The sequence below is a fragment of the Chaetodon trifascialis genome, chromosome 12, assembly GCF_039877785.1.
Source record: "Chaetodon trifascialis isolate fChaTrf1 chromosome 12, fChaTrf1.hap1, whole genome shotgun sequence".
In the NCBI taxonomy this organism is placed as follows: domain Eukaryota; kingdom Metazoa; phylum Chordata; class Actinopteri; order Chaetodontiformes; family Chaetodontidae; genus Chaetodon; species Chaetodon trifascialis.
This window is the reverse complement of record NC_092067.1, coordinates 21,397,170-21,409,787: the sequence shown is the minus strand read 5'-3', so window position 1 is coordinate 21,409,787 and position 12,618 is coordinate 21,397,170. Positions and strand designations below refer to the sequence as shown.

Here is a 12,618-nt window from a genome sequence, read left to right as displayed (position 1 = left end):
TCACCAAAGTTATTACAGGTCATCCCGAGGAGGAAACGAGTGTGTGGACAAAATTTCAAAGCAATGCATCTGATAGCGAGACTTTTCACTCAATGTCGACCTCATGTTGGCGACCTCATGTTTTGTATTTCAGTAGTTCACAAACACGTTATGTTTTTATGCAAAAATAGTTATGATAGCGTGTGTTTTTGTTTTGTATGTTGTAAAAAAAAAAAAGACAATCCCAGGTTTGAATGTGACAAAAATGATGAAAATTTTAAAAATGTAATTTCTAATGCAAACACCTAATCAGCAGCTCATTCATGTTTTTGTAGTTTTTTTCTTTGTAGAACTAAAAGCATCTCTGAACTGTCAATGCTGCAACAAGAGTTTGTTTCCAGTAAACTATAACGATCAGTGTCTTCATTCAATATGACACGAAACAACAAAAGTGAAGGTTGATTTCTTTTGTAAATTAAGCAACATAATGTAAATAACTTAATGTACATTAACTAATGTGCTTATTTTAAGCCAAACGTGATCTTTACCTGAGCCTAAACCTAACCAAAGTGAGGTTGTTTCATAATGTTAACCACGTTTGTTATCATTCTCAGCAATTTTTCTTTTGAAAGTGTGACAGGATGTTGCTAACTGGAGTTTGTCTACATATTACGTTAGCTTGACCGCGACAAATAATACTGAATGGATGCCTAGCGTCCTAAAGAAAAGGCGTCCTGGCCAAATGTGAGTGAGAAAATGTTGTAGTAACTCTTAAATGTACAAATAAACACTCATATGTAAAACACACACCCGTAACAACACAAACACCAGGAACCAAATCACTTGTTATTTAGCCTTTATTAAATAATAATAATAACATTAAAAAAGAAATTTTTCTGTACAAAGTCTACAAACAACAGTTTGAGTTATCTGGCCAGTGCCGTGTGTGTGTGTGTGTGTGTGTGTGTGTGTGTGTGTGTGTGTGTGTGTGTGAGTGAATGTGTGTGTGTCTTCATGTCGTGTGCATTTGCCTGTGTGTGAGTGTGTGTTTGTCAGTGTGTATATGTGTGTATCCATCGAGACAGAAGAGGTAATACTATCTGGACTTCCAGAAGGAAAGAGTTAAAGTCAATCAGGAGAGAGAGCGACAAAAGGTGAGGCGTGTGTGTGTGTGTGTGTGTGTGTGTGTGTGTGTGTGTGTGTTTCTGTACTCACTGATCAGTTATTACTGTGTCATGTACGTGTGTGTGAGAGAGACAGAGAGAAAGAAAGAGAGAGAGAGATAGAGAGACATAATAAGAGAGCTCCAAGGCACTTGGAAAACAGTCCAATGAAAACAGATAGATGGACAGAAAACCCTCCGTCTCTCTCTCCGTCCTTCCCTCCCTCCGTCTCTCCTCCTCTGACCATCTTTCAACACCTTTTTCCAATTCCCTTATTTTCTTAGTTTCATCTCGGCAGGCCTCCTGGTCGTATGCATGCACGGCCTCAGACGGGGAGAGAAGACAGAGAAAGACAAGACGCGAGAGGACGGGGGCTCCAGGCGAAGATACAACAAGTGTTTCTTTCCTCTCTTCTGCTCTTTAAATTTACCCCCCAGAAGACAACAAGTTGACCTGGATATTTGACAGATTCAGAGAATAACAACGAGGACTTTCTGGGATTGACCTTCATCTGCTGCAGCCGAGCAGAGCGAGAAAGACAAATACAAGGCAGACCGAGAGAGAACAGGTCTGATCCCCCAATTACATTTTTAAGACTTCTGAATGGCTGACTCGTCCTCTCTGTCTGCCTTTTGCTTCCTTGTCTCTTTGTTTTCACTTCTGCGTTGTGTCTCTCTCACCGTCCTCCTGTCCCGCTGGCAGTCTCATGTCATGTTTTGTTGATCTTACCGGCTGCCTGTCCTCTCCACCTGTCAGCTGAGCATCTCATTGGATATGTTTACAAGCAGAGAAGCACCTGCCGACGAGCTGTTGAGATGAACCTTTTCATACGGATCTTTTTTAGACTTTGACTGACCGTGTTGACAAGTTAATTAAATGTTCCCGACCGCAGCTCGAACAAGCTCGTTCAGTTCAAAAGCATGGAAAAGAAATGTCAGGTTACTGTCTGCTGCCATGTACCCATAATGCATCAGGCTCTCATGATTTCTATTCATATGCAGTTAATTCCCTATTTTTTCATTTTCTTAACTATGACCACAACCTCACACAAACCTTAAGTTGTCTAACCATGACCATAAAAACTCTTTAGAGTTGCTTTAGTTGCCACAAGTGTACATATTTTGGGAAAAACGTAAAAAAAGCTGCAGATATGTTGATAAAAAAGCATTCTGGGAGGCGTTAAAGGTACCCTGGAGTTTTCCTGTAAACACACAAAGTAATGTTTACGTTCAGTCGTCCTCATTCAAACTCACTGTGTGCATCTTTGAAGTCCAGATGAACTGAATGTGTTCCCTTCCCCGTAAAACAAAACCTCTTTTTCCTAATAGTTTAAAATCCTCCACTGGGTGCATTTAAGGTTCCACCAAAACGTATTTAGCTGAAACCAAAATGTGGCATGTGAATGTAACTCATATCAAACAGCTAAAGTATGTGTGTAAGTCCGGCCGCCTCACCAGGCTTCTGACAGTGAGGTAGAAGCTAGTTTTAGTTTTGATGTTCTGACTTCTTCTTCTCCTGCGTGTAAACATAACCAGATTTTTTCTCGTCCTCTCTCTCTCTCTTCCTGTCTATCTTTCTGTGTGTGTGTGAATGTGTGTGTGAATGTGTGCGTGTGTCTCCTCCCGTTCATCAGTCTCTCCAGCAGCACTGGCCCTCCTCGATGGCTGTCCTCCGATACAGCGTATACTGTAGTTAGCTTAAGGCTCGATTGTGTGTCCAAGAAAGTCGACGGTATGATTTCCGTTCTCCTCCTCTAGTCGTTCCTCCTCCTTCCATTTTTGAGCGTCCCTCATTCAGGGGGCGACGCTAAGGCCGGCGGACAAAAGGCGGGAGGACGCATCGCTCGCTGTCCGTCCACCAACCGGCTTCTTTTAACACTTGTTCGGACCCCCTGTGCACATACGCAGCTCTTTGGCAATCCATAGGTTGCAATAAAACAATCACTGACATTTTGTTCACACAGTGTCTGTCCATCATTTGGGCACCATACAGTCTGAAAAGCAAAAAAATATAGATATATACCAAAGACAAACCCTAGAATATTGAATCTAAAGCACGACTCCATAACAGCATGTTAGATTTAGATAAACCTCTGATTTTCTGTCCTTCATCTTCCTTTAACTTTCCTCTACTCTTTGTAAAGACTGATAATCTGTAATGGAAAATGTGCCAAAATAGAAAAGGACTGAAGTAACAGTTAAGACCATGGAGTCCAACACAACGCTAAAGAAAGTCTAAAAATGGCGTAAGAGCTCTACAGGGCGGCTACGAACTGAAGCTGGCTTTTCTTTACCTTTTTTTTTTTCCCGAGTAGACACGAGTCTAAAACAAAACAAAAACAGTCACCATTACTCTTCTATGCCACTGGTTTCACAAAGCGCAGACCGAGGGCAGACAAAGGAGCGAGCGGGCGCCACATGGCGGGCTAATGGACGTCTGAAACTCACAGAACTCATATCTAAAACTTCCAGAACAAAAAGAAAAGGTCCTTTTTCATCCTCTTTTCCTTCATCGCCTTTAGAAATCTAGATTCATTTGAGCTGATATCTTTTAAACTTCTTTAGGGGGGGGATAGGCATTCGCTTGATATGTGTTGATTTCAGTCAAAAGTACCCACGTGAAATGGTCCACTGGTGCTGAAGCCTTCACGAACAGTCAGAAGCCGAGACTTTTTCATTTCTGCATGCCGTCTCTATTGGCCACATTCAAATTCAAGTTAATGAGGACAAATGTCCTTCTGCAGAGTGCCAGTCAGGGTACATGTTCATGAAATTCTCCTCTTCATTAAGAATCCAAGATTTTAACCGAACACCCAAGACTGTGCTGTCATTTATGGTCCAAATGTCCAGATTGTCATGGGTGCTGTTGTCCGTCTCCTCTCTAGCTTCTTTCCAGTGGCTGGTGGGTTATATTCTATGATAGATCTGTCATTCATATTCATTTATTCATTCCTTCATTCATTCACAGGCTTTTAGAATCGAGCAGGCTCTCTCCTGCAGGCGGAGGAGATATGGTACTGTAGGTAGGGGAGACTGGGGTCAGGTGTTCCCCCAGTTTAGGCCTCATAGCACGTAAGTGGGGTAACTCTGGGTTGAATGTTCCCCCTTTAGACATCAGAGCAGGATATTAGGTAGGGGACACTGGGGATTGAAATAACAGATAGTGCTTCGTGTTTTCTTTGTCCAAGCCGAGAACAAAATGACTTTAGCAGGGGATGGTGGGACGCGTCTCTCCCCGCCGTTCTCCAGAGTCCTCCTCATGCCTCTGAGCAGCACCTCTGCTGGTTTATCTTCACTTTATGCTTAATCCCGTCGTACAGCTCAAAGTTGTAGTTCTCCAGCGTTGTGGAGGAGCGTGACGAAAGCCCGCTGTAGGAGCACGTGCAGTAGAGGAGCAGTCCTGCACAAACCGCCCCCAGCAGGACGCCCAGAGAGCTCATCACGATGATGGTGAGGAGGATGGGGTCCAGCGTGTACAGCCAGGCGTTGTCCTTGTCTTTCTCTGACACCAGGGTGACAGACGGGGGGTCCACATCAGAGGAGGACGGGGTGGAGAAGGAGGACGGCCACCCTGGGAAGACATACCCTGGTGAGAAAAAAGGAAAGTTTTATATGTCATTACAGAATACTTCTATTAAAGAACCATCCAATACCAGTGGTTTTGCAGGCGTTAGCCTATTTGCTATAGCAATATGCATATAAAGTAAGCTAACATTAGCCAAAATAAGGCCTGTGGCCATGTGTTTGAGTGTATTGATCTGGGCAAAGGTGTATTTTATTTGCTTATAGATTTCGTTTTTCATGCGTGAGAGAAGAAATGTGTTGCTGCTCTTTCAAGACTCACAGTCTCCTGTAAGGGAAATTCATTTAACCGCGTCAGAGGCAAACGTGCCACATTATGGCTAATTCTGTTAACCGCAGCCCCAGTTGTTATTGACTTCAAAAACGGGAAAACTTCATGAAATGAAATTACTTTAAAGGTGCTCTCCAGTGTGCTTTGTGTGTGCCGTGAAAGAGCTGAAGTGTGCGCATCTAGTTGGCACAAGCAATCATGCTAATACACTTAATGAATGTATACACATGAACAAGCCAATCCTCAATTAAGTACTGCATTTAGAGTGTTTAATGGGGGAGCGCACACACACACACACACACACACACACACACACACACACACACACACACACACACACACACACACACACACACACACACACACACACACACACACACAGGGAAGAAGTAAACAGACTTGTTTAGTGAGGAAAAGGCTGAGTACTCTTCTTGTATCTGTCAAGGGGCTGGGATAAACAAGGGATAGTAGCACATGCATGTGGGCACACATTCATACTGCTCACACACACACACACACACACACACACACACACACACACACACACAGGAAGCAAAGCGTGATTGTAACAGACAGATGTTTTCTAAGTGCCCAGGAGGAAGCTGTCTGTCTCACTTTGTCTGCCACAGAATATGAAAGAGGAGGAGAGGAAACACACACTTCCATGCCCGCATGCACACACTGACACACACACTTTTGAAAGCTCTCACACACTCTCTGCCCCTGTCTATACACACCACACACACACACACACCAGAGATTGCCTGCCACTGTTGCCACAGGCTTTCTTCTTGTGGAACCACAAGTAAAACGAAGAGCCACAAGCATGCCTCTGCTTAAAGAGCTATTTCACTACTCTTTTGGGGGAGCCTTGTAAAACAGCCAGTATAGCCTCAGGCGGAGAGGAGAGGAGAGCTGAAGAGGAGAATTCAAACCTCACCTCCATCGATGGGTGGCTTGTGGTTGACAATAGGATCTTTTCCGAAATCCATGGGCCTGGGTTCTGTTAGGACGACAGAGAGAACAACAGTATAAATCTCAGCCGTCCGGTCCTCAACACGCTGCGATAGCATCACTCCATCTCTTATGTTGTCAGCACACAAGCTGCATTTGTAGATGGAAATCAAACCACACAAACAGCTCCAAGAGTGATTTTGTTTAAACTTTCCGAAGAGATCAGGCAACAGATCTCCGATTTAACGGGGATTTAACCTCCGTTTTGTTGTGCGCTCAGTCTATCAAGAGACAACAGCATCCGGGGTTCCTAAACGTTTCACCCAGACCGCCTGCATAAAGCCTGCAAGTTTCATTATGTGATAAGCATCATCTGCTTAGAAATGAAAACAGAGATTCAAGAGATGTGAGAATGAGTAGACAGAGAGGGAGGAGAGAAGGGGAACTGTGGGAAAAAGAAAAAGACACAAAACAGTTTCATAGAAAAATATCACTTTTATTACCTTCACATTCTCCACAATATATTTTCTTTTTATTCCAAGACCATGAAATTCAACAAGCTAAAATACCACATTATATTTCTGAGGCAGGCCGAAGTGCAAGGCTTTGAAGGGTTTGGAAGCTCAATTCTGCTTCAGTTCAGTTTTATTCAAGGAAATTGATATTACAGTCCTCAGAAAAAAAGAGCAATATCTGGGCAGCTGATAATCATTTATTGCTGTGGCAAAGGAACCAAAAACACATTATGAAGTGAAACTGGATTAGATATTCAAAAGACAAGAGGTGAAAAACTAATTTAGTAGATATGAAAAAAGATACAGAGCCTCATTTCCTCAGTTAGATAAGGTAATTTTTCGACGAGACAATTATAACATCCAGGTTATACCTTCTAAAAACAGCCTTTACCAACTTCCAACACTCTCCGGTCTGTAAATAGCAGTAAGATTTTAATAGTTTTGAATAAATCCTGGCTGTCTGCGACACAGAGGTGTTTGCATGTGGAGGAAATATGAGGTAACTTCCTTGAAATTAAAGATGTTTTATTTAAAACTGACCCAAAATTGACTTCCAAACCCAACTTAAGCATAAACAAGAGAAATGAACTCAATTCGACTTCAGTTCAAATAATTCATCGACTTACAAGTCCGATGCTAAATGAGTGAACTCCACTGTGCAGAATTTGCTTACTTAATTATTTGATTGCGAGTATCGGAGCCTCCGTTGGCTTTGTATGTTTCTCTGTTGTTCAATACTTAATTTTCTTGAAGTGCATGACAGTGACATCCAAGCCAAAAGAGACAATCATAAAGTTGAGGGTCTTTCCTTCACAGAGGCAGAGAAAGTGCACAGTAAATGAAACAGCGGTGTGGCTGAAGCCAGGGATGAACCTTTAAGCAGTTCCCCACCTCGAGGCTGCTTTTGTTCAGTCTAAACTAGTCACAGTTTGATTTAAAGGCCATTCGGATTCATCCCTTGCTTAGGCCGCGGTTCAGAACGATCAGGAAAAAAATCCTTCTGATTAATAAAAAGAATGAAAGTATTAAAGAGATCAAACAGCAACAACAACAGAGCTTCATTTGATCAAAACGACATCATCAAAGCAGATTTTCCATAAACTCAACATGTGGTTGTACTTTACCCCTAAAACGTGTGATTTCACATCACTGAAAACTGAGGGCGAAAAGTGAAAAGTGGGAGCAAACAGGTGAAAATATCTGACCGACCACAGACATCCCAAAGCATGCAAACTCCAGAGTGAGGCTGCATGACTTCAAATAATGTTGGCAGAAGTCTTACCCATCCTACAAAACAAAACAACAGTAGGCAGTAAGACCTGAAACAACAGATACCTGCTGAGCTAAACACGGCTGATCCCAGTAGTCACACTGTAAATTCATTACTTTTTCCTGAAATGTACCCTTCGTGTAAGACTATGCTTCATACATGCACATGAACGCATCTAACCAGTCGTCTCTTCTGACCGCTGATTGTGTAAATGTAAGCTCTCACAACAGACCCTCCAGGCTCTAAAGTCTCCTTTCTCACAGTCAACTGAAACCACTAAAGGCCTTGACAAAACATTAAATCACTGACGCAGAGACGGCAAAAGAAGCATGATGAAAAAACTCGGACGCTCTTTGGACGACTGTTGAACACTTTCTAATGATCCTGGCTTAACGCCCTCAGGCTAGGATCCTGAGAAGAATCATCATGCGGATCTGAAAGGAGATTAAAACTCCCCATAGCCCCATTTTATCTCCACTGTCCAATTAGCAAAGAGAAGAATAAAAAGGGGCTTTTTTCATACAGGCAAAGACATGGATGGCTCTTTGGCACCATACGCTGTTCCAGTGGGGGCCTGAGGACCTGTTAGAGTGCTTTCACTCGTAATATTTCTCCAGGAAACAGAGGAGGAGGCAGAAGGGAAAAAATACAGAGATGGCCTGAGGGCTAGAAGTGCTTACTGCAGGGTTTTATGAATGCAATCAGCTCCATTAACTAATTAGAAATATTAAAGGGCTTCAAAGTAGTCTGTGATGGAGAAGGGAGCGGGAAGTGAGGGAAGCTTGATTTAAAAGCGCCGCATGAAAAGACGCCAACACATTTTCCAAATCTTGCAGAAAGTTTGACGGAGAGGGAGAAGGAAAAAGAAAAGTGCACTGGCAGCACAACATAAATACAGTCATATATCATTCCTCTATTTGAATTTCGGACCCGCATTGATTGGGTTACAGCACGAGGCTGCTACAATGCGTCATATAACGTGTAAATCATACATGAGTCGATTGAAATGGAAGGGAGAGGGGATGGATACCCGAGCACGGAGAAGAAGAATACTCAGGCTGCAGAGTGGATTTTAAACATGCGTGAAACAATGATTTAAATGGCTGAATTTGTTGGAAATCCGGACTCTTTGCTAACACGGTTTGTGTTTGTTAGACAGCGAGCGCCCTGCTTGTAATGTGTGTCTCCATCACACTGTCTATTCTGCCAAAAGACTTCTTTCATCTGCTCTTGTGTTTGAAACAACCTGCCCTCCTCCTTCACTTCTCTCCCTCCTTCAATCCAAACCCCAACCTGCCTCCCTGTTAGCCCTCCTCTTGGAGTAAGAGAAAAATCTATCTTTAGAAAGTATAGAGAGCAGTTTTTTTTTTTTTCCACTTCTTTCATCTTTCTCCATCTCTGGGCGCATTCTTTGGAGGGAAAGGGGCCTCGCTTAATGGGCCCTTCTCCTCTGAGAGATTTTGCTCTCCTCCATTTCTGCCTCTCATTTTCTCTCCTGTGTTTTTTACTGGAAGGATTTGTGATGAAGGAAAGGAGTAGAATAGGAACAAGCAGGTTTTGATAAAAAGGCTGGGGGGATTTGGGCATGAACAAAATGATGTGGGGGGGTAGCACACAACACGAGAAGCATCACGGTGGTGCGCCCAATCTCACAGGCGTGGATCTGAATAGAAGCTGAATCTGGGCTTCTCATTGCAAAACCAGGCAAATTAATATCTATTCTTTTGTTTTTACATCATCTGAATATTTTTGTCATGGCATACTGATTTGCTTTCGCATCCCTGTCTGATTGAAGCTTGAAGCTGGATGCTTAAAAGAGACATCTGCTGTTGCAAAATGGCTTCAAAAAGTCAAGAAAAGTGGTTAAGATCATCTCAGTGAACACAATCAGCACGACTGCTGCCTTCAAACAACAGTCAGTGAGTATCAAAAATAAACACTGTGTAACTATTATACATCTAAAGCACATGTAGGCCCACTGTAACATGAGATTACAAAGAAAAAAATGGCATTTAATTCACAACCAGTACATTACTCAACTTATTTTTATATTAAGATTCACAGTAAATGTAAGAAATGATCAGAAAATCATCAGAGCCTTCAATAAATGATTGTTAAGAAGCAGAAAAGTGCTAATGTTACTCTCAACATTGCAAAATAATGCGTAACCCCACTTCAAAAATGCATCATGTCACACCCATCTGGTAAATTTCTATGCAAACTCATCTGTACTCATGAGAAAATATGAAAAGAAATTAATGCTAACACACATACAGTTAAACAGACGAGCAGAAAACCACCAAGACAGCTGTGTGACAGTAGTGCTGCACTGGAATCAGTCTTATCTGACAGGTCACGCTGACTGACATGATCAAAGGGACTGACCAGTGATCCTGGATCAGCGGTTTTCTAAAAGGCCTCATAGGTAAGGCGCTCTTTCTCACAGCATATGTTTGGTCTCACCTGTCAAATATAAGCAAAACTGACTATTCTCATAGCCGAAGGGCCACGTTTTCAGGTTCCCAGGCCGATATGCAAAACATTCTGTCATCAGTCAACACATGAAAAGGTGCAGCAGATGTAAAGATTTTAACTTGCACAGACTTCAAAGAAAAGTACAACTGCAGCTTTAGTAAATACATATGTTTTTAGATTCGTTTCATTCACCCAGTCTAACGTGTGCAGGTCATACAAAGATGTTTAGCTTGAACATTAACAGACACAGGCATCGGATTATCCATGAGATCCAGGCAAAGAAACATCTGTAGAGTCCATTCATACTCTAACTTGACACTGAGGCACTACCTCATTCCAGAGGTGAAGAGGTAATTGTTTTAAAGCACATTTTCAAAAAGGCATATCAGGATGTAATGAAAAAGAAAAAATCAGAGAACACGTGAGACTCAATTATCGGCCGGTGAAAAGTTTCCGTGCATGTGAGACTTTTGAGCCTTTGTGTGTTTCGATGCCGGGAGTGTGTTCGCTTCTCCGTCTGCAGGATGCCATGTGAGCTGTCTCGTCCTATCTTTCCCTCGTGTAAACCCGACAGCAAACAGCACAACACTGATTCCTCCCCAGTTCACAGACCAAAGGAGCCAGCCACGGCGGCCGGGTAGCTGTCTATCTGTCACGGCTGGACGGGCAGCACTAATTCTTCCTACGCCTCTTCCTTTTCTGTTCTTAATCTGTCTCTGTCACTCTCGGTCTCTCAAAGGCTAGTGGACAAGTAAACAGCGGCTTCATTCAGACCCAAAGAAATAGCCTTCTCTTCTTTATGCGGCACAGATTGCGACTTCTATCTCCCTGTACCTGTGTGTAAATCCCCTCTCTGTCAGATGGGGTATTTGGAGGCAGGCAGTGTCCAAGCTGCAGATCAGAGCAGGGCACACAGACATATCCTTACAGAGGAGGAAAATATGCACTTCTTCTCCAGCTCGCATCAGCCATCAGAATTGGCAAAAGTTCTTTCATCTGCTCTCCCCGCTGAGGGGTGTAAAGTTTAATGTCAGGAGTTCGCTCTGCCACTTCCAGCCGACGAGGAAGTTTAGCAAAGGTGCATCCTGATCAGATAATTAGATCAGTCATCAGCAGCAGGCGCTGCAGTGTCTCTTCCATGTAGATTCTCATCAGTGAAGAGTGGCGATTATGCTGCTGTTGATCATTCATTTCAGGTAGTTTTCACGCCCCTTTGATCACTGTATTTGAACAAAGCATTCTAATGAAATCATATCATTCGCACGTAGTCCGGCTGTTTTCAACACTGGGAATCATAGCTGTCGTCTTTCTCCAGTCTGATGGTGAGCATGGGTTCAAGACTCTGCCCAGTACCTGGGTACAGGTGGTTTTGGTTGGGGCTGTGCATCAGATTATAGCTGAGGTTTTGGTTCTGGTAGCAGTTTTGGTGACCTTGCTGATTTGGATGCTGGTTGTTGTGGTACATCACTGAATGATGATGATGGCTACCGCTGGTCTTCTTGGTCGCCCAGTGGTACCGATGGCAGCAAAGTATCACCGCCACGGTCACAGTGACCAGCAGCAAGAGGGCACCAGCTCCTGCCAACACATAGTACCAGTAGGTAGGGACAGGCGGCACCGCCACTGTGTCTACTGTGGGCTCCATCCCAGACATGGCACCCCCTGGAGGGCAGGAGGACACATTACTGGTTGGCACGATGGACGAGGAAGGCAGGCATGCAGACCGCATTGGACAGCTGTTAATTGTCTAATTGACCATTTCCTAAACCCGTCCCCCAGACAGTTATCTTCAAATCATAGCAAAGCAGCTGTAACCAGGCATCGTCTGCCAAGCTTTGGATATCTCCACATGCTGCATCATGTGTGCATTTAAGCATTTAGTCTGGAGGCTGTTGTCTTTGTGTCCCTTCCAACAGCAAAAACGCTGAAGCTAATGTGGAAGGATCAAGTTTATCTGCTCAAATGTAAGCTGCAACCATTAGCATGTCCAGCTAACTAGCTTACCTCTGTGGTTGACGGGCACATCATTAACTTGCTAGCTTAAACTAAACTAGGCCTGCTAACTTAATTTCAGGGGTTACAAACAAATACATAAGCATACGTTTTTGGGTTTTTTTGCAAAACATTATATATGTAGCCATCAAGTGCATGTTTAAGACCACCTTTACAGACTCCTCATTTTAAAAAGTGTAAGCTGCAGCTGCGGATAGTGTTTTCAACCAACTCATGGAGCTAGGCTAACACTAGCTTATATAGCTATTGAGAAATTGTTAATAAAATCTGCCATTTTGGGTGGCAAAATGTGGTTTTGTCTACCTAAATTAACAATCTACTTTTTCCAAAGTATTTAATTTGTATTGATGTAAATTGCAGACATGCCGAGCGACAGCGGAAAACTTGACAGTACCAG

The 12,618-nt window shown here is 43.1% G+C and overlaps 1 protein-coding gene across 2 annotated transcripts in view; it reads right to left on the bottom strand.

Annotated features, from left to right (window-relative positions):
- Nucleotides 1-818: 818 nt before the first annotated feature.
- LOC139339939 (neuropilin-2-like) overlaps nt 819-12,618 on the bottom strand; it is a 91,598-nt gene continuing 79,798 nt past the window's right edge. For both annotated transcript variants that reach the window (XM_070975403.1, XM_070975404.1), the window contains 2 exons: nt 5,935-5,997; nt 819-4,727 (listed from right to left, as the gene is read on the bottom strand). In XM_070975403.1, coding sequence (XP_070831504.1) covers nt 4,399-4,727; nt 5,935-5,997 — 392 coding nt within the window. In that variant the 3' untranslated portion in view covers nt 819-4,398. The remainder of the gene's footprint in view (nt 4,728-5,934; nt 5,998-12,618) is intronic.